This window comes from Mobula birostris, chromosome 8, assembly GCF_030028105.1.
Source record: "Mobula birostris isolate sMobBir1 chromosome 8, sMobBir1.hap1, whole genome shotgun sequence".
In the NCBI taxonomy this organism is placed as follows: Eukaryota; Metazoa; Chordata; class Chondrichthyes; order Myliobatiformes; family Myliobatidae; genus Mobula; species Mobula birostris.
This window is the reverse complement of record NC_092377.1, coordinates 73698754-73721051: the sequence shown is the minus strand read 5'-3', so window position 1 is coordinate 73721051 and position 22298 is coordinate 73698754. Positions and strand designations below refer to the sequence as shown.

The 22298-nt window shown below is 39.4% G+C and overlaps 1 protein-coding gene across 1 annotated transcript in view; it reads left to right on the top strand.

Moving 5' to 3' along the window:
* Nucleotides 1-22298, top strand: part of pcsk2 (proprotein convertase subtilisin/kexin type 2) — a 78038-nt gene that overhangs the window by 40278 nt on the left and 15462 nt on the right. Inside the window, exons 6-8 of the mRNA XM_072267078.1 lie at nt 12414-12490; nt 18122-18210; nt 21066-21241. Coding sequence (XP_072123179.1) covers nt 12414-12490; nt 18122-18210; nt 21066-21241 — 342 coding nt within the window. The remainder of the gene's footprint in view (nt 1-12413; nt 12491-18121; nt 18211-21065; nt 21242-22298) is intronic.

Sequence of the window (22298 nt, the reverse complement as noted above, 5' to 3'; positions counted from 1 at the left end):
CTGGTAATAAGTTAGATGAATGGAGCAGTGTGGAGCTTAAAATAACTTTGATCAACTGGTCTGAATTGCCTGCTTCTGTGCTGTTGACTCTCAGTAATGATAACTATAGTGTTGTAGCCCTGCTGCTGTTTTCAGTCAAAGCTTATGGAGTGTGAGATGGCTGTTAAAACTCTATTTAAACACTCCGATTGTCTGAGAAAATGCATTGATTTGTTAACTCTTACATGTTATGTCTAGCAAGGACCCAGAACACTAAAATTATGGAATTTTTAGAATTCAAATGTAAACTGTAGCTTCCTGGCCTTGTTTAAAGCTTATATTCTTGATGTGGCTGGTGAAGCTGGCTTTTAATTGAACTAATTTTGGCCATGTCAGTCATGACATTCTCCATGACTGGGCCTGTGGGACATTAAATCCATTTACCATTCTTGATCGTTCCCGGTGTTCAATGCCAAGGAGCATCCTATCCCCTTTCCTTCGTCAGGATTGTTAAAAAATCTCCAGACCATGAGAATTATTCTTTACAATAACCTATTGGAGTCGACTGCTGAGATTGCTTATATATGCAAGCTTTTCACTGCATTCAATAGTAAAGTTGTTTCAAATATAAGATCAGGAGAATGGCATTCAATACTTGTGGCAGTTCATTTTTGGTGAAACTGCATCTTAATTCTGACCATCTGCTTTGGCTCCGTGACGCTTCCCTTACAAAAATCTGAACTGGAAAATATTAAATTGACCTCCAGCTTGAACAATTTCTTTCAATGCAGGAATCCCTTCCAGTACTTACTGAAATTACATAGGGTAGAAAGCACAGAAATAGGCTACTTGGCTCAATTAGTCCGTGCTGACAGTTATGCCACACAAACGCTCCACCCATCTAAATCTATCAGCATGAACTGAACGGCTTGTAAACTTGTGGAATTAGCTTGGTTGCAGCTACTGGAAGTGTTTGTTAAAGAAATGTTCAAAAGCAAGCATTCAAACTTAAGTACAAGTTTAAGTTTATTGTCATTTAACTATATATGTACGCACAGCTAGATGAAACATCATTCCTCTGAGTTGTTATCATGGTTTTGTTTAAGTTCCATAAACAGTATTTTAGAATGGCTGTTTGCCAGCATTAATAGCTCACAGTTTTTGAATTGAATTGAATTGACTTTATTACTTACATCCTTCATATACATGAGGAGTAAAAATCTTTACGCTACGCCTCTGACTAAATGTGCAATTTATAGTAATTTGTAATAAATAGTATGTAAACAGGACAGTAACAAGATGGTTAAATATGAACAGTCAATATAACATAGAAATACAGCTGTGTCAGCATGAATTAAGCAGTCTGATGGCCTGGTGGAAGAACCTGTCCTGGAGCCTGTTGGATCCTGGCTTTTATACTGCAGTACTGTTTCCTGGATGGTAGCACCTGGAACAGTTTGTGGTTGGGATGACTCGGGTCCTCAATGATCCTTCAGGCCCTTTTTACACACCTGTCTTTGTAAATGTCCTGAATAGTGGGACGTTCACACCTACAGATGCGCTGGGCTGTCCACACCACTCTCTGCAGAGTCCTGCGATTGAGGGAAGTAGTTCCCATACCAGGCAATGATGTAGCCAGTCAGGATGCTCTCAGTTGTGCCCCTGTAGAAAGCTCTTAGGATCTGGGGGCCCACACCAAACTTCTTCAACCGTCTGAGGTGAAAGAGGTGCTATTGTGCCGAGGAGCTTAAAGCTGTTCACCCTCTCAACCCCAGATCCCCAGTGGAATAAATAAGCTTTATATGTTTATGGTTTCAACTGACAGGAAGCTTACAGTAACTCAAATAACTACATGTTGCAATCATGGTGTGCAGAAAAGCATCTTTGAATGCTCAACACATCGAATTTCGAAGTAGCGGGGGGTTTACAGCAGCAGATGACCATGTAAATACAGCCAGTGCGCAGTTAATCAGGTATAGGGGATCCCTAATAAAGTGGCCGCTGAATGTAAATGCCATGAAAATCAGTTGTTTGAGCCAGCAGCACAATGCAAGATAGGGTTACGTATCAGTTAACACAAACTTAAATTGCATGCAGTAACTTATACATAATTTGCAAGACTGCTAAATAAACAACAAAGTAAGCATAACAACACCAGTGCAGACTGAGCGAGACTGAAAAAGAAATGGAGTCTGAGGTAGTGTTAGGGTTTTACAGGTCAGTCCAAGAACCTAATGGCAGTGGTTAAGAGCCTATTCTTGCACCTTGAGATTTGAGTCTTTGGGCTGCTGTACCTTCTGCCTGGTGGCAGTGTTGAGAAGAGGAGATGCCCGGATGGTGGGGTTCCCTGATAGTAGATGATACCTTCCTAAGACATCACCTCTTGTAGATATCCTCGATGGTGGGGGTGTTGTACCATAATGGAACTGGTTGAGTCCAACACTCTCGGGAGCTTATTGCAATTGTAATATGTCAGGTGATTACAAAATCAAAATGACTAGTATCAGCCTTGAAATACTGCACATCAGAATACTGCTTCCTGTGTGTACACTGTTACTGCTGCTGCTGTACTTAAGGAGGCGCTAGTATCTATTGGCACAAAGACTGCAATTTAATTTATATTTCATGATGAATAATGACAGGCAGTTTTGTATTGTTGGAGCCCCTGAATTATTATAACCAGCAGACATTTTCAAAAATAACATACAAGCAAAATGCGACTCTGCATCAGTAGCCACAATGAGCAAAATTCTAAATGACTACCCAGATATTTTGATTGCATTATCCAGCAAAAACAATCTGATGCCATTTGATTTTGAAATAGTTTCTCCCAAAATAGCTTTGAGAAAAAATTTGCTTGCAACATGGAGTTTCTTCTGAAAGAGTATCAGATTAACTTCTGAGTATGAAGCATCGTTTCTACTGAGAGACACACTGAGACATATAGCCCTAGGCTTATCAGAAGCGAACGTTGATGAGGATTTTTTTCAAAGATATTTTGCACTCTCAATTCCATCTTAAGCAGAAAGCTGTTGTTTCTTTGATAGAACAATATTACATTTGTTTCATAAAGTACTATTTTGGCCTTTCCCACATCTTAGAGAAATTTAAGTTAAATGAACATATTAACAGCTTGTGCATTAAACAAAACTGTTTAATATAATCTCTTGTCCTCAGGAATAATGCAACTGGTTTTCTGGGACTTGTCCCCCTGGAATTTTAGAAGATCGGTTAGGTGGGAACAAATGTTCAGAAAACAATATAAGCGATTTCCTTCTTGAGCCAGAAGGAAATTAATGTCTGATCACATAGAAGCATTACTGATTAATTTTCTGGTTGGATTATTTATTTCATATCAGATGCATTGCTGGTAATAAGAAAACACTAGTGCCTCAAAGTCAAGAGATGATAGGTGGAAGACCTGTATAACATCAAAGCTAACCTTGCACTGCAGTACACAGGGAGTGCTGCAATGTCATAGGTGAGCTGTTAAAACCAATAATGTGATTGTGTTGCCAGGTGGATGTAAATGTTCCAATACTATTTTAAAGCGAGCAGGGGTTAGGTTTAGTGATCTGGGCATTGTGCATTTCTTAATCTATGCTGGTAAAATAGATTTATCAAAATTTTTTCATATTACAATTGCATTTTGAATAGTTTCCTGTACCCAGCAGGGGAACAGGCCATTATTAGATCTTGTATTAGGTAATAAGTCAGAGTTAATGAGTAGTATCAGTGGGTAGTCCTCCAGTGGTCATGATAGTCTAATATCAAAGGAAACGCTGAAGACTGTACCTAGAGTCTTAAATGCAAACTGAACTAATTAAATTTGCAAGTAAAGTGGATTGGAAAATTAGCTTGAAACAATGTTGATTCTAGAGCTATGGTCATTTAAAGTTAAAGGTAAACAATAACAATCATTTAAATATTACATCATAATTCTCAATGAATACTGTATATATTGTACCAAAAAAACTTATATATATACATAAGTCGGGACGAAGGGTCTCGGCTTGAAACGTCGACTGTACCTCTTCCTAGAGATGCTGCCTGGCCTGCTGCGTTCACCAGCAACTTTGATGTGTGTTGCTTATATATATATATCCCACAGTACATTGTCTGGTCACCCCAACAAGGACAAAATGTTGAAAAGGAGAAGGACAATTAGGACCACCTTCAAAAAAAGTAAATATATCTGAATAGGTGAATGAGGAGTCATTTCCCTACAGTCTGCTGCAGGAAAACTCTTAGCCTCAAAGTCCTCATTGTCCACTTCATCGCATGTTCAAAGATCTGCTCTCCAATTCTCTCTCCCGGTATTTGCCCCTTAGAGCTACCTGGATGTAACTTGTTGGATAGATAAGGTGCAATCATAAAATTAGTTTAACTTGACTTTCAAAAGTTATTTGTTGTATTGTGTACCTGAAGGATAAAGGCGAGTGGGATTGGAGTTAAAACCATGGTTAACAATGATAAATGGACAGAAAACAGAGAAAGAATAAATTAATTATATCTAGGTTTGCTGTGATGCTCGCATCAGTGTGCCACACACATCAGTGTTAGAGCTTCTGCTATATTAATGATTGATGAAGATATTCATTATAATATATCAAGATCTGCTGATGTTGCAATGATAGGAATTAAATGAGCAAGGTAGAAGATTATATTTAGCAGGAAAGGAATGGGCAGATGTAGTATAACATGGGGAAGTATGAAACAAATCATTTTGATAGAAACTGAGGGAAAATTGAATATTTTATATGGTGGGGGTTTACTGGTACTCAGAAGGACTTGGATATCTTAGTTCATGAAATATAGAAAATTAACCTTCAGTGATAGCAAAGAATAAAGAAGGCACGTGTTAGGTTTGTTTTTAATGCAAGTTTGAGAACAAAAGTAAGGAAGGAATACAGCATTTCTTCATGGCTTTAGCAAGACCACGACTGTAATACCACACTTAGTTGCACCCTCCACATCGATGGCAAGATATACTTGCCTTGAAAAAAGTACACAAATTCTCTAGATTGATTCCTAAGATTAAGGTTTCTCCTCAGGTAGAAGCATGGAAGTTCTGTTACAGTAAATTATTTTACATTGACCGTATACTAGTACAATTATTTCCTAATTCTCATGACCTTGCTTCATTGACAATATAAGCACATACCTTGTGAAACTAACAACAAGGAGAAGTGAGCGGATTTCTATTTTATTATCTTGACATGAATCAGATTGAAGTACAAGGCAAAGTGATAATTTGTACATGTTTTAGAGTTTCACTTTATAAATTGACAAAGTGTTAGAAAAATAAGGGCAGGTTGCACCAGGGGTTGTTAAATGCATTCAGTGATTTTCCTACTAATTTGATCAGGGAGCTAAAACTCCTCCAGGCTCTGGTGGTGCAGCAGAAATAGCAGATTCATATGTTGCTCTTGTCACATTAAAATTCATATTACCCTGGACACAAAGCTGTTGTTCAAGAGAATTCTTAATCTGCTAACAGCTGAATCATATTGAATAAACCCAGGGGGACTGGCTGAGGAAGAGGGATAGAGCAATAGATTTTTTTGCACTTGACACTTGAACTTCTTCTGTTCAAGCAGTAAGCAAAGAGATAAAACGGATCCACCCAATGTCAGATGCTAAAAGTAAACTGATCTGCTGCATCGCATGATCACAGACAGACAAAGGAAATTCACTGCAGCTTCATTCCATGCAAAGGAGACAGCTCCATTTCTTCAGCTTTGTAAAATTCATGGACTTGGAACATCTATCTGGCTTCACTCCCTAATATTTATTCTCTTGCATCCCCTGTCAAATGAAAACAAACTATCTGAAAAAATGCAGCTGAGCCAGCAACAATGATATTTTGGGCTGTGCTTCCAATAAATTCTGTGCTACAAATACGTGCTTTTCACATGGCACCCCTAATGGCCCATTTATTAATTATATATTTTCCTCCCAGGTTCTGGATTCCTCCCATAGGGCAATTGTTTCTCTATATCTCCCCTGCTGAATCTCAACCTCATTCAGGCACCTCAATTACCCTGAAATCTTCTGAAATCCAGCTAGAAAACAATTCTCATAATTTAAGCTTTAAAACCATGATCACATTCCAGTAACGTTTATTGGCCAGGCACCATGACCAATTTAGTTTTCTTGAGGTGAGATACCCCCAGTAAAATTTAGGAAGCTTCCTGACATTTGAATTCCAGCATCTTTAGATAATAACCATCAGTTCATTAGTCTATTCAAAAATTTTTCTTTTAACCAGTACATCTACATTGTGGCAGTTTATGTGATTAGACACCTATATCACTTCACATCTCCAAGGTTCCTAGTGTATCCACATTAAGTACATATTCTGGTTTGACATTCATAGAAATATCATGCAAGAACACAGTCTTTTCCTATTCATCATTGTACTAAAGAGAGTCCAGTAAGAATAAAATGAAGAAAGACACATAAACTCAGTGGCCACTTTATTAAATACACCTGCTTGTTAATGCAAGTATTTCATGTGGCAGCAACTCATTGCATAAAAGTATGCAGACATGGCAAGAGGTTTAGTTGTTGCTCAGACTGAACATCAGAATTTGAAAGAAATGTGATCCAGGTGACTGACTGTGGAATGATTGTTGACACCAGACATGTAGTCTGAGTATTTCAGAAACTGCTGAATCTTCTGGGATTTTCATGCACAGCAGTCTATAGAGTTTACAGAGAATGGTGCAATAAACAAAAAAAACACCCAGTCAGCTGCAGCTGTGTGGGTGAAAATGCCTAGTTAATTACGTAAGTCAGAGGAGAATGGCCAGACTGGTTCAAGCGGACAGGAAGTGAACAATAACTAACTCAAACAATCTCGTTACAACAGTGGTGTGCAGAAGAGCATCTCTGAATGCACAACACATCAAACTTTGAAGTGGATGGGCTTTTGCTGCAGAAGACCACCAACATATACTCACTGACCACATTATTAGGTACAGGAGGTAGCTAATAAAGAGGCCACTGAGTGTATTTACAGAATACATTTTGCTACTTTGAAAAATTCCCAAGCGCTCTGTAGCCAATGGATTACTTTATTCCTGATAAAAAAGGGGAGATGGGTGGGAGGATCAGGGAACCAGGCAGCACAGGATATCCAGATTTTCTTGGTGGGGTTCAAAGATGTACATTTTCTCTGCCACAAAGAAATTAAATAGGCCACTGTTTCAGCCCCAGTATTTAACTGACCTCAAGGGACAACTTAGAAAATGAACTATTTTCCTCAAGCAGCACTACCATTTAGAGGCTTAGGAAATCCATGATACCAGCATGAAGCTTTCCAAACAGCTGAAACATCTCTGTGATGCTTAAAAGCTGGTGGCCTGCTATCAGATAATTTAGACTGATGTACATTCACTTAATGTGCTTCATTATTCCAATAGCCAGAATGTTTTAGAGATGGTTAATTTAAAATTTCAGTTTGTTTATTCATCCAAGAATATCATTTTTGCAATTTGTTAATGAGCCCTGGATGAGCCAAGAGATTCTGCTGAGGGCTAGATTTATGGTGTTCAGGTCTGGTAATATGGGAATATAATAGAGGTCTGAATATGACCTCTGGAAAGCCATCTTACATGCAAAGTGGCAACTCCAGTCAAAACCTTAATCGCAGAATGATGCTTGACAGCTGTAGCTTGATATCCGCAAGTTCCTAGAAAGCAAAACCAAGCAACATAAATGACAAACAAGAGAAAATCGTCAGATTCTGGAAATCCAAGCAACGCACACAAGACCTTGGAGGAACTCAGCAGGCCAGGCAGCATCTATGGAAAAGAGTTTAGTCGATGTTTCGGGTCATCAAGGTTTCAATCCCTGGTGAGCTCAATGCCTTTCGTGCTTGTTTGGACTAAAAGAACATGTAAGCACCTTTATGAACATCCAGAACTCCTAACGACCCTGTGATTTCAGTCTCTGAGGCTGACACGAGAGTACTCTTTGAGAGGCTGAATCTGTGGAAAGCATCTGGCCCAGATGAGTAATTTTCTGAGTTCTGAAGACCTGTGCTAATCAACTGGCTGGAATGTCTAGGGATAACTTCAACCTCTCACTTCAGCAGTTTGAGGTACCTTCCTTCTCAAACAGACTTCAATCATGCCACTGTCCAAGAAGGCCGTGGTAACCTTCCTCAATGACCATCGTCCAATAGCACTTACGTTCATTGTGATGAACTGCTTTGAGAGACTGGTCATGATGCATATCAACTCCTGGCTGAGGAATGACCTGCATCCACTCCAATTTACCTACCGTCACAACGGGTAGACAGCAGATGCCATTTCAATGATCCTCACTTAGCACTGGAACACTAGGACAATGAAGATGCATACATCAGGATGCTCATCACTGACTACAGCTCAGCATTCAACACAATAATCCTCTCAAAGCTAATCTGGTAGAATGATGCCACAACAACAACAACCTTTCACTCAATATCATAGAAACAGTGAAACCTACAGCAAAATACAGGCCCTTCAGCCCACAAAGCTGTGCTGAACATGTCCTTACCTTAGAACTACCTGGGCTTACACATAGCCTTCTGTTTTTCGAAACTCCATGTATCTATCCAGGAGCCTCTTAAAAGACTCTATTGTTTCCGCCTCCACCACCACTGCCAGCAGCCCATTCCACGCACTCACCACTCTCTGCATAAAAAAAAACTTACCCCTGGCATCTCCTCTGTACCTGCTTCCAAGCACCTTAAAACTATGTCCTCTCGTGCTAGCCATTTCAGCCCTGGGAAAAAGCCTCTGACTATCCACACGATCAATGCCTCTCATTATCTTGTACACTTCTATCAGGTCATCTCTCATCCTCCGTCGCTCAAAGGAGAAAAGGCCAAATTCACTCAATCTATTCTCATAAGTCATGCTCCCCAATCCAGGCAACATCCTTGTAAATCTCCACTGCACCCTTTCTATGGTTTCCACATCCTTCTTGTAGTGAGGCGACCAGAACTGAGCACAGTACTCCAAGTGGGGTCTGACCAGGGTGCTATATAGCTGCAACATTACCTCTCGGCTCTTAATCCCATGATTGATGAAGGCCAATGCATCGTATGCACTGTATTCAGCAAAACTAAAGACTACAGGAGGAAGAAGTCAGAGGTCCAGGAGCAAGTTCTCATTGGACGATTGGTAGTGGAATTTCCTTGGCATCAACATATCAAAGGGCCTGTCCTGGGACCAGCATGTAAGTGCCATCACAAAGAAGACATGGCAGCACCTTTACATTCTTTGAGGTTTGAGTAGATTTGGCATATCATCTAAAATTTTGACAAACTTCTGTAGATGCGCGGAGAGTATCCTGACTGGTTGTATCGCAGCCTGGTGTGGAAGCACCTGTGACTGGGAACAGAAAAGTCTACGGAAGTTGATGGCTACATCACAGGCAAAGCCCTCCCCACCAGTGAGCATATCCATGAGGAGCGCTGCCACAAAAAATTAGCAGCCATCATCAACGACCCCCCAGCACCCAGGCCACCCTCTCATCCCCCTATTTCCAACATTCGGAAGGAGGTACAGGAGCCTTAGGTCCCACACCACCAGGATGAGGAACAATTATTGCCCTACAATCATCAGGCTCCTAAGCTAGCAGGGATAATTTCATTCAGCTCAGCTCTGAACTGATTCCATGATGTACAGATTCCCTTTCCAGGAATCTACAACTCATGTTCTGAGTATTATTTATTTTGTTTTTATTTGCACTATTTGTCTTCTTTGACATATTGGCTGTTTGTCAGTCTTTATGTATAATTTATCATAAATTCCATTGTATTTCGTTATTTCTCTGTAAATATTTGCAAGAAAAAGAAGACAGTATATGGTGACATATAAGAACTTTGATAATAAATTTACTTTGACTTTGAGTTTGTTTTGCAGAACTTTGGATTGTCAATCAGCATTTATTTGCACAATGAACTAAAAGTTCAGCATGTTATATATTATAATTAAGATTTAGTGGCAGTCATGATGCTATGAAGTGTATATGTTCAACCAAGCTATGCATATGAATGATTTAACTTTTATATCAGCAATGAATTACTTTGTGCAAGGCTGTGAAGTGAACATTCTTGTGACTCACTATTAATGCAAAATGTGTGTTTTAAAATGTTCTCTGAAGAGTTTCTTTTCCCAAGAGATTCAAATGCATTCTTCGGCCAGATCCCATTTTTAAACAATTCCTTTAAAAAGCCAGCTGATAAAAGATTATTTGTGTTATTCATGGGCTTTCTGTTGAGATTGATATTATGACTTCAACATGTATGCTATGGAAACATCAAAAATTGAGTTATTCGTGACCCCTTTGACTGAAGAGAGAATAATTAATTAATCCACCTTTGTGTGGAAATGTTTATATGAATATAGTATTTACTAAACTATATCTAATTTCTGCATACTTTACAGTTGTTAAAAGGTAAAATTAATGAAAGATGAAAATATTACAGACTATCAACACTATTTACCCACACTTTAATTTCATTTTATGGTTGTTCTGCAACTGTAAAACACAAATTACATAAAAACTATTTCTGTTTCTTCTTGAGCTTATTACTGAAGTTAAAGACTGCAAGTGCTGAAAATCTAAAATGAAAATAGAAAATATTACTTTGAAATCTATATATTTGAACAAACTTAGGGTTATCCGCCCCACCATGGTTGAGTGCCAAATTTTCTTCAATAACTATTTCTGTGAAGCTTATGGATGATTTACAATATTAAAATTGCTATATATTTTTTCATTATTGTTGGAAAATCGTTTTTTGATGAAAATACCCAGGAAGTCAGAAAGCACTAAAGGAAAGAGAACTCAAATGAAGTCATTGGCTTACCAGATTCGTATCTCAGTTGCTGGATATATTGGATGGGGGTGTCCAGGGACTCACTTCGTGAGGTCTACATGGAGCTAAGGCCTTGTGTGACTTAATCTGGACAAGCTGGTGAGCCAGAACAAGTGCTGCCCTTGGAAAAACTTTGAAATCTGTGATACTTGGCCACACCTATCAGTTTTGCAGGCTGCCAAAGTTGTCAAAGACTTTGTATGCTCTTAATGTGCTTGAATAAGCTCTGTTGCAAATTAAAATTAAAAATTCTTTAAAAATAAATTGCTTTAACATTTTAAATAATTAAAGCTATTAAAGAAAACAAATAGCCTAAAATCATTTAACTTACTTTGTTCCAAACATCCTATTTCCATTTAAGAGAGTGAGCTTGTAGATAAAACCACCAGACACAGGGTTGGTGGACAGATTCTTTATCTTGAATCAGGGACTCTAACAAATTCACATCTACACTTGGACTCCATTTGGAGTGCAGCAGTGGAAGTCAGATGGAAAATTGCCAGAGAGCAAGATTGAGAATTCCAGATTCACTTAGGGCTCCTCAACCAGCTGGTCGTTAATGAAGGTTTCAAAAGGAACTTCAGCCCAGTGATTCAAGTCCATGGCCTGACATCCAAACATTAACCTTAAAAGAGTAAAGCTTTGCCTTTGGTCACTTGTGTTAAATGTGCATGTAAAGAAGTGGATTTTATTGTACTCCTGAAATCCTCCTACTGTACAATATAAATTGCACTCGCCAAATCCCGACTGGAGCAGTTTTGACAAGGGGAGGGTCCAGCAGTGCACTAAGTGGAGATTGACATTGGGTCGGCACACCCAAAACAAGGAAAGCTGGATGGAGAGAGAGAGCAGAAAACAAAAAAATAAATGGGCACGCAAAGCGCATGCACGTAACACTGCCTGTCTATCTCTCTTTGCCTTTAAGATGCTCCTTAAAACCTGGTTACTTGAATGAGGATTCAGTTTCCAGCTCTAATACCTCCTGATATTGACTCGAATTTGGGATAATTTCACTACTGTAAAGTGATTAAATCCTGCTGTTTCCACCTATGTACATCTTCCAGCAATAATGTTGCTCTTCATTTGCTCAAAGGCAATTACCTTAAATTGACGTTGAAGTTGACTGTTTAGTAGCAAAGGATATTGAACATTATTACAAGATAAAATGAAATTAATTTTACTTCTACAATAGTGAACCTAAGATCAGACTGACTGTCCTTTTCCTTCATTCATTGGCTTTCTCAACAGTACAGTAAAGATTAAATACCTGACAACGGTTTTTCCAACAGAATCTAGCAGCTGTTTCAAATTCCATTTTGTTTATCTATACTCATTTTCTTTCTGGAAGTCTGTAACGTCTGCTGAATCAAAATGTACTTTTGTCTCTGCAAATTAAATTTATTGTAATCCTATGCAAATTTATTTCCTATCTGTGGTGGTGGTGGGGGGGGGCACTTACGCAAAGACCTTTTACCAGCCTGACTTAAAAAGGTCAAATTAGCTAAATATTTTAAGTATTTCATCCTTTTAAGTTTACATTGCTTCTCTTTTACAGAATGCAGATGCTAGCTATGACTTCAGCAGCAATGATCCCTATCCATACCCTCGCTATACAAAAGATTGGTTTAACAGGTAATGTAGAGACAACCTGCTCATTCCTGCTGATGCCAGGAAACCATTAGTGGCTCATTGTATGATGGAGATTATACTTTATTACTGAACATGATAGAAAGCTCAGTGGTGATCAATTACAGTGAAGAGCAGTATCTGTCTAGCTTTTGTTTATCATTGATTTTTTTAAAACACGCATTTGAACGTACTTGGTAAAATAGTTTATTATCCATTTAAGATAGCATTTCTTTGTAAGAGTGCAAGGCAATATTTTGTTCATGTTTCTTACACTCAAAATTCTTCAGTCAGTTATGGATTAATTATCTTGTAAACATTGTTAAATTTTCTCCCATCAATTTATAAAATAAGTGAAGCCTCTTCTTACTGGGCATCTCTGAAAATGTGGCTCGTTAACCCCTCACTGACAGCCACTGCACTCTGCAGCAAGGAAACCACTTTTCTCAGGCTCTGTACAGCTTGGGTGTATACGACTTTGGTCCCGCCAAACCTGGGAGATTGGTATGTCTCGCCCACCCAAACCCCAGTTTGTGTGAATGCTGTGTGATTTACTGCTCCCTGTAATCACCCATCAGTGAGCAATAACAGAACGCACACTGCATACAATTATAGAGGAAGTACATTTATGAATGTTAACTTAACCAAAGTGTCATTAAAGAAATGAAAGAAAAAAACAAAAAGTGCCCATTGTAATTAAACAGTCAAATGTGCACATAAGTTGGAGTTCATCTTGAAGTAACTCATGTGCTGGACTCTCAGTCTGTGTGAAGGCGTCCAAATGTCACTGGAAATCCATCTCAAACAAATGGGCTCTCCCATGGGAGTATTGGCCCTTCCTCCTTGAAGCCATTCATCTGCACAAAGCACCTTATGCAACAGGGACAGCATCCTCAGCCATCTTCCCTCCTGTCTTCCCCCAGCTCCCGCCAAAAACACCTTAACCCACACCAGTGTCCATCACAAAACCCTTTGCAACCAGCGTTCTCTAGAACCTTCTCCCAATTCCACCCTCCTGATTGGATGACACACACATTCCTCAGCACCCCTTGTCTTTAATGGTAGCCAGCAGAACACACTGCTTCTGCAGAAGAACCATTACATGAAATAACATGAAATTCCAGGTGAGGCGACACTTCACCTGTGTTCCAGGTGAGGTAACACTTCACCTGTGAGTCGGCTGGGGTGATATGTCAATCTCCACTCAGCACGCTGTGGTGTCTAGTGCTCCTGATGCAGCCTTCTGTATATTGGCCAGACCCGACGCAGACTGGGAGATTGTTTCACTGAACACCTACACTCTGTCGGCCAGAGAAAGCAGGATCTCCCAGTGGCCACATGTTTTAATTCCAGGTCCCATTCCCATTCTGATATGTCTATCCTCGGCCTCCTCTACTGTAAAGATGAAGCCACACTCAGGTTAGAGGAACAACACCTTATATTCCGTATTGGTAGCCTCCAACCTGATGGCATGAACATTGACTTCTCAAACTTACGCTAATGTTCCACCTTCATCTCATACCCCATCCGTTATTTATTTATATACATACATTCTTTTTCTCTCTCTCCTTTTTCTCCCTCTGTCCCTCTCACTATACCCCTTGCCCATCCTCTGGGCTTCCCCCCTCCCCCTTTTCTTTCTCCCTACACCTCCTGTCCCATGATCCTCTCATATTCCTTTTGCTAATCAACTGTCCAGCTCTTGGGTCCATCCCTCCCCCTCCTGTCTTCTCCTATCATTTCGGATCTCCACCTCCCCCTCCCACTTTCAAATCTCTTACTAGCTCTTCTTTCATTTAGTCCTGACGATGGGTCTTGGCCTGAAACGTCGACTGCACCTCTTCCTAGAGATGCTGCCTGGCCTGCTGCGTTCACCAGCAACTTTTATGTGTGTTGCATGAAATAACCTGCAACATTAGCAGTAAAACCTTTACCAGGGCATTGCCCAAAAGGAAACAATTGCACAGATTTAAGGCAGTAGCAACAAAGATAATGCTGACTAAACAGCAATCACAAGCCAGCAAAAATGATATTGTGTGAAGAGATTTGATACAATCAAGTAGTTTATAGATGCCATTCAATATTTTTCACCACAGTTGCAATTCTTTTTAAAACACTGTTGGAATTGAATAGTTTGTTGAGCACCTTCGTTCCATCCTCAAAAAGCAGAATTTCCTAGTGGACTAAGTTAGAGGAGCAACACCTCATATTCCATCTGGGTAGCCTCCAAACTGATGGCATGAATATTGATTTCTCCTTCTGGTAAAAATAAATCCCTTCCATTTCCCCTTTTATGTTCCCCATTCTGATCTCTTACCTCTTCTTCCCACCTGTCAATCACCTCCCCCTGGTGCTCCTCCTCCTTCCCTTTCTCCTATAGTCCACTCTCATATCCTATCATGTTCACTCTTCACCAGCTCTTTACCTTTTCCACCTATTACAAGGATGTTGCCTGGAGTGGGGAGCACGTCTTATGAAAACAGGTTGAGTGAACTCAGCCTTTTCTCCTTGGAGCAACGGAGGATGAGAGGTGACCTGATAGAGGTGTATAAGATGATGAGAGGCATTGATCATGTGGATAGGCAGAGGCTTTTTCCCAAGGCTGAAATGGCTGCCACAAGAGGGCACAGGTTTAAGGTGCTTGGGAGTAAGTACAAAGGAAATATCAAGGTAAGCTTTTTATGCAGAGAGTGGTGAGTGCGTGGAATGGGCTGCTGGCAACGGTGGTGGAGGCGGATACAATAGGGTCTTTTAAGAGACTCCTGGATAGGTATATGGAGCTTAGAAAAATAGCGGGCTATGGGTAAGCCTAGTAATTTCTAAGGTAGCGACATGTTCAGCACAACTTTGTAGGCCGAAGGGCCTGTATTGTGCTGTAGGTTTTCTATTATTCTATGTTTCTATGTTTCTATCGCCTCCCAACTTTTTATCCCGCTCCTACCCACCTGTCTTCACCTATCACCTTCTAGCTTGCACTCCTTCCCCTCCCCGCACCTTCTTATTCTGGCTTCTACGTCCTTCCTTTCCAGTCCTGATGAAGGGTCTTCGCCTGAAACATTGCCTATTTATTCATTTCCATTGATGCTGCCTGACCTTCTGAGTTCCTCCAGCATTCTGTATGTGCTGTTTTGAATTTCCAACATCTGTAAAATCTCTTATGTTTAGGTATGGTCAAACGTTTGAGTTTTGTTCAGGCCAAACATTGGAATGGGGGTGAAATGTGATCTAAGTGACTTCCCTGTAGAATAATTGTTGATGCCGGATGGAGTGGTTTGAGTATTTCGGAAACACTGATCTCCTGGGGTTTTCATGCACAACAGTCTCAAGAATTCACAGATCATTGAGTGAAAAAGAAAAAAAAATCCAGCAAGTGGCAGTTCACTGGTTGAAAACACATTGTTAATGGGAGAGGTTAGGGGAATGGTCAGGCTGGTTCAAGGTGACGGTAACTCAAACAACCATGTGTTACAACAGTGGTATGCCGAAGAGCTTCTCTGAACATACAGCGTGTTGAACCTTGAAGTGGATGGCCTACAGCAGCAGAAGACCACACCAGGTTCTATTCTTGTAGCCACTTTATTAAGTACACTGAGTGCAAGTTCACATCGTCTGTTCTCATTCTACGAATGAAAATGTAACACTTCACATTCCTTGGTGTTACGTTTCATTTGTCCTTTGCTCTTTATTTCCTTTAAGTACATCACAACCTTCCTCATGTTTCACTGTGTTTCCACGTTTTGTGCCTTCTGCACATTTAATTATTGTGCCTATATACCCATGATCAAATTAGTAAAATATATCTTGGTGCTGACCACTGGAAATTTCACTATATATTCCCCTCCCTTAAAGACACTGTAATGTGCTAACAAGCTGCCACCCACCATGTGCTGTGTTTCTCTGCTTGATTTAATCACCTAACTATTTGAACATACATGGAACTCTAATCTCTTCTCACTCCCCCAAACCCCCTTCACCATCATGGGGGCTGTACCTAGACTGTTGTTGCAACATCTCCGTCTTTGGGTCCTGGCAATCTTTGATATCAATGTACCCAGGTCAGATCCATTTCCCTTCTTTTTGAAATTGGACTTCCTTCAGTTGAGTATTTTAACCAATAAGTAGACTGTATCCTTTTCCGTAGCCATTTAATCTCTGTTTTCTAGATATTCCTCCACTAATTCTTCATTTAACCTCGCTTATCTCTCTGAACCAAATCCACCATCGCAGACCAAGGTGCTACCATATGTACCTTAATGGGCTGTACATACTGATCAAGAGCATTCTCCTAAGCAAATTTCACAAATTCCTCCTTTGCCCCTCATGTTATTGCTATTTATGGACAGTTTAAAACCCTGATTTCTACCACTATATGGTTCCGCACATCTCAGCAACTTCTTTACAATTTTATTCTTCCATGTCCTGCAAGGAGGAGTGAACCTACTTTTGGGGATATTGATCTGTTGACATGCAATACATCAGGGAATATATCCTTCTATCAATGAAAGACTACACCAACTGCCCAGACAACCATTGTGCAAATACAAAAAAAGGAGAAATAATAATAATAATAATAATAATAATAAAAATAATAAATAAGCAATAAATATCGAGAACGAGATGAAGAGTCTTTGAAAGTGAATGTATAGGTTGTGGGAATGTTTCAGTGATGGTGCAAGTGAAGTTTATCCCCTTTGGTTCAAGGGCCTGATGGTTGAGTGGTAATAACTGTTCCTGAACCTGGTGATTCCTGAGGCACCTGTACCTTCTTCCTGACTGCAGCAGTGAGAAGGAAGTATGGCCTGGGTGCTGCGAGTTCCTGATGATGCATGCCATTTTCCTGAAACAATGCTGCATTTAGATGAGCCCAATGGTGGGGAGAGCTTTACCCATGATGGACTGGGCCATATACACTACTTCCTACTATCTGTACAACACTACTCAGGTGTTGTATTACTGCCTAACTGTCCAATGGTTTTATTTATAATACATGGTTGGCATATAATGGGAGAACATACAGATATGTAACATACTAGCACATATTCATTGAGCAATGTTTAGTTCATAACTGATCTATTGGTATTAATCAACAGTTTACTTATAGTGAGGGACCACTCATCTCAAACGTAATCTAGCTTAAATGTTATACATCTGGGCACAATTGTTTTCTTCTTTACAATCTGATAAATTATAATGTACATTTCTTTGGTAATAATTAAGGCAGTTAGAGCTTTAATTATACTTTCTCATATTATGACCAGGGGTGGATTTGGGGATTCATAAGGCCAATGGTAACTTGCCTGTCATCTATTTCTAAAGTTAAAATCCTGAATGAATAACAAATCATTAACCTCCTACTTTGGGTACCAATGCTTTCAACATAATTGAGTAAAAGAGAAGCAAAAGGAGATGGACATGTGGTCCACTGTTGATGAGCAATGTACTCAGGAGTGACGTCGTATTCTGAGACTGAAATTAAATTTGTTGATTCTTAACTTAAAGGAAGAGAATTGTTGATTTTTAAAAATCTGCTGAACAAAAGGTGCCAGTGCCATGTTTGTAAAGTAACTATTTTTAAAAGCAGAAAACAAACAAAGGAGGATCAATTTTGATTTGTGATTTTGGACTCTTCCTGTGCAGCCATGGGACAAGATGTGCTGGAGAAGTATCAGCTGCCGCCAATAACAATATATGTGGTGTTGGGGTGGCTTACTCCTCAAGAGTGGCAGGTATGGCATATTTTAAAAAATAGGTTGAAGTCCTGCAATAGGGATTAAATAGAGGAACAGCAGTATTACAATCAAACTGCTGATTTTATGTCTGAACAAAATATGACATTGAGTAATCATGAGTTACATTTTTAGCAAGGTATACTTTCCTAATGTCTGAATGTTGGTAATATTTTTATCTGAATACATTCATGTATTCAAAAAAATTAAGCTGTTGCTATAATATTTTACAAATTTCATTTTGAATGTAGTTTTCTATGATTTAATGTTACTCTGAACTAAAATGCAAACTATTAGTAAATTCAATAAAAATCTACGAAGATAGGACTCCAATTGAACACTGTCCATTCAGGCCTCCTGAGTTGCTGTGAAATTAGATTCGAGCAATTCTATATGGATAATATGACACAATTGGAGACTTCTTTGAATGCTGGAGTCGCAGGGATAGTAATTGTTTTGTTTGTACAGTGTAATTTTGCTTTGTCTGGTTTAAAAAAAGTCCTGTCATTAATGTACCACATGGTATGCTGGAAAAAGTAACCCACTCACAGAAGTAGTACCACAGTGTATGATTTGCTCTTTATTTGCTATTTTCATTTCCTTAGTATTTTCTGCGTTATTATGTTGTATCTGCTCAGTGGGCAAATATTGCACTATGTCTAGTAGGTAATAGATAATGACTTCTAACTGGAACACAGATGGTAATCCTGTCATCTTTATCCCTCATTAGATACAAACTTCACTAGAAATTAAAGCCATTATATGCAATTTCAATACATTTCTTACTTAGCGCAAAATTTTAACCTACATCAAAGTGCAGTACCATACTGTGAACAAGGAACTATAGAAATGTTATAAAAAGCCTAAAGGATATTAGTGAATGATATGGGGATTAAAGGTGACAGCAGTCGCACTAATGAGGTTGAACCTCTACTCTCGATCAGGAACAAAAACAAATATATAGACCGCAATCTCCATATTGCATGAAAAATAAATGAAAATTATAAAACTGTATGATTCCCAAAATATCTGTCTTTGTTCCTGGCGCAAAATAGTAGTCTTGAATTATAAATCATACAACCACCCCTGTCATCACAATGCATGCTGCATGGAAGACTGACCTTCTGCTGCAAATACATCAAACAGAATTGGGATGTTTCATCTTCTGCATTTCGTTTGTTGTCTCTGTTATGTCACATAATATCAGTAGGAATATTTTTAATCATTGTTTGTCTGTATCAAATTATGAGGCTAAGCTAATAGCTTGCTCCGTTGTTGGTGTTAAAGATTGTTCATGTGGGTTAGTTAGCCCTAAAAGTTATTTAGCTCCCAGTTAGGAGATTTTCAAGTCAGAGATGTCTAACGGTGTGATACAGCTGCTGGGACAGAGAATTGCAACATTTAAGCTACTGCCAATACTATTTAATCTCAGAACTAAATAATATTGAATTTATTCACTAATGATAAAATTGCTATCGAGTGGAAAACAATGGCAAATAATGTAATACACAATTCACCTTAATCAGGCAACAAAACAGGATTAATCAAGTTCTGATACTAAATGACCAATTTTTATCCCTATCATTTTCTGTTTTATTTCAGCTTTCCTGCATATGCAGTTTTATTTTTCGCTTTTCAAACACCAATCAATTTTCCTTCTAAGCATACAGTTTATCTGGTGTTCTATATAAACTGTGTACGTCACTCTATTTAGAAACAGTGAATGTGGATAATGGATACAGGAGTAAGATAAGTATTTCCTTAATCCATCATTCATTGAAATCGTTAACTTTGACCTCAGAAAGTTCTCATCTACAACCTACTGTAATGCCGAATTCAAATTTGCTATCTGCCCATTGAAGCAAGTTTTCTTGGCCTGAAGCATCATGTCTGTTTCTCTCTCAATATGTTGCCTGAGTGTTTGCAACATTACTTTTGCTTCAGGTTTCTCCTCATCTCTGTTGTATGTGATTGACAGTGTATTCTATAACAATGAGCCAAAATCAGCAGTTACTCCTGAAAATCTGTGCGTTTTTAGTATTGGAAGATAGAGCTTTCTGTCCCAGCAGAATCAGTTCTTGTGATAGGGCATGCCCCCTCCCCCCACTACCAGACATCCGGACAGCATTATCATAAATTACAGGAGTGTGACCAATCACCCAACTGTCTGCTGTGCTTTCTTGGGTTAAGGAGAGGACCATTAGAAACTCAATCAACTTGGTTACCAACCTGGCAGAAATTGGTACTGGTGTCCTCTGCCACCTCTACATGATTGGGGTTTAAAAATTATTATCTTGCTCTGTTAAGCAGGATAAAGTTCATGAAATGTGTCATCAAAATTTTCACAAACAAATTATTAAAGGGAAGAGATTAAAGAGTGACCTTGTAAAATACATCCACAGTTTTCTGCAGTGCAACTGGCTGTTTGATGTTATTGAAAGCCAGGAACTAATGGGCTGAAATACCTGGTCAAAGCTTTCAAGTTTGGATCTGTCCTCTCAAGGTCAGCTGCACAAAGGCTTGCTTATCAGCTGGACCCAGCTGCTTATCAGGAGATTGCACCAGGGAAATGGAATACTCCCACATGCGACCAGTCAGCTTGTTGCCTTTGGAAGATTCAGCTCTGAGATCTTGATTAAATCTCCCAACTATTTGCAATGCCTGCCTCTTAACTTCTTGTGATTTGTGTAAAGTTAAATAATTAAATCTGAATTGGAAACTTTTATTTTTACATTCTTCAAAAAAAAAAGCCTTTTCAGGTCAAATAAATTGCTGTATTTCTGTTTAAGCCATTGCTTATGCATTGAGAAATGGATTTGAAACTGTCTTTCACATTGCCATTTAAAATCTTAAAGGCATTCGTATGCTGGACCAACCATTCATGACGGACATTATAGAAGCTTCTTCTATCAGTCACATGCCTCAAGTTATAGACATCTATAGTGCTAGTTGGGGACCAACTGATGATGGCAAAACTGTGGATGGACCTCGTGAGTTGACTTTGCAAGCTATGGCTGATGGTGTTAATAAGGTAAGACGTGGGGTTAGGGGATTTCATTGCTGAGGTCTATCTGAACTTATGCAAACACAAATATGCTGATTGCCACTGTAGATAGGAGGTGCTGAAAGGCCCACAGGAATAAATTTTGGGAGCAATATGAATTGTTCAGCTACGACAATGTATTTAATGCTATTAATGAAGTTCTGGGTGGATAATTTGATTATTATAATGTTGCCATGTGGCAGAAATATGTTAAGATAATATTGTTTCACCCGTCCCTGTTTTCCAGTAAAGTGATCTGAACCAAAACCTAAAAGGTTATGTTGAGACAGGTGGGAAAAGTAAGATTTAGAGGCAATTGCATTCTCCCAAAGCTTTATTTTATAAGAGTCATGGTTTGTTTTAATCTGCAGAATTACTACATCTGGTTACATATCACAGAAATTCTTGATCACTAGGGCTCCACAGGGGACTGTCTTGTCTCCCTTTCTCTTCACCATTTACACCTCGGACTTCAACTACTACACAGAGTCTTGTCATCTTCGGAAGTTTTCTGATGACTCTGCCATAGTTGGATGCATCAGCAAGGGAGATGAGGCTGAGTACAGGGCTACGGTAGGCAACTTTGTCACATGGTGTGAACAGAATTATCTGCAGCTTAATGTGAAAAAGACTAAGGAGCTGGTGGTAGACCTGAGGAGAGCTAAGGTACCGGTGACCCCTGTTTCCATCCAGGGGGTCAGTGTGGACATGGTGGAGGATTACAAGTACCTGGGGATACGAATTGACAATAAACTGGACTGGTCAAAGAACACTGAGGCTGTCTACAAGAAGGGTCACAGCCGTCTCTATTTCCTGAGGACACTGAAGTCGTTTAACGTCTGCCGGACGATGCTGAGGATTTTCTAGGAGGCTGTGGTGGCCAGTGCTAACATGTTTGCTGTTGTGTGCTGGGGCAGCAGGCTGAGGGTAGCAGACACCAACAGAATCAACAAACTCATTCGTAAGGCCATTGATGTTGTGGGGATGGAACTGGACTCTCTGACGGTGGTGTCTGAAAAGAGGATGCTGTCCAAGTTGCATGCCA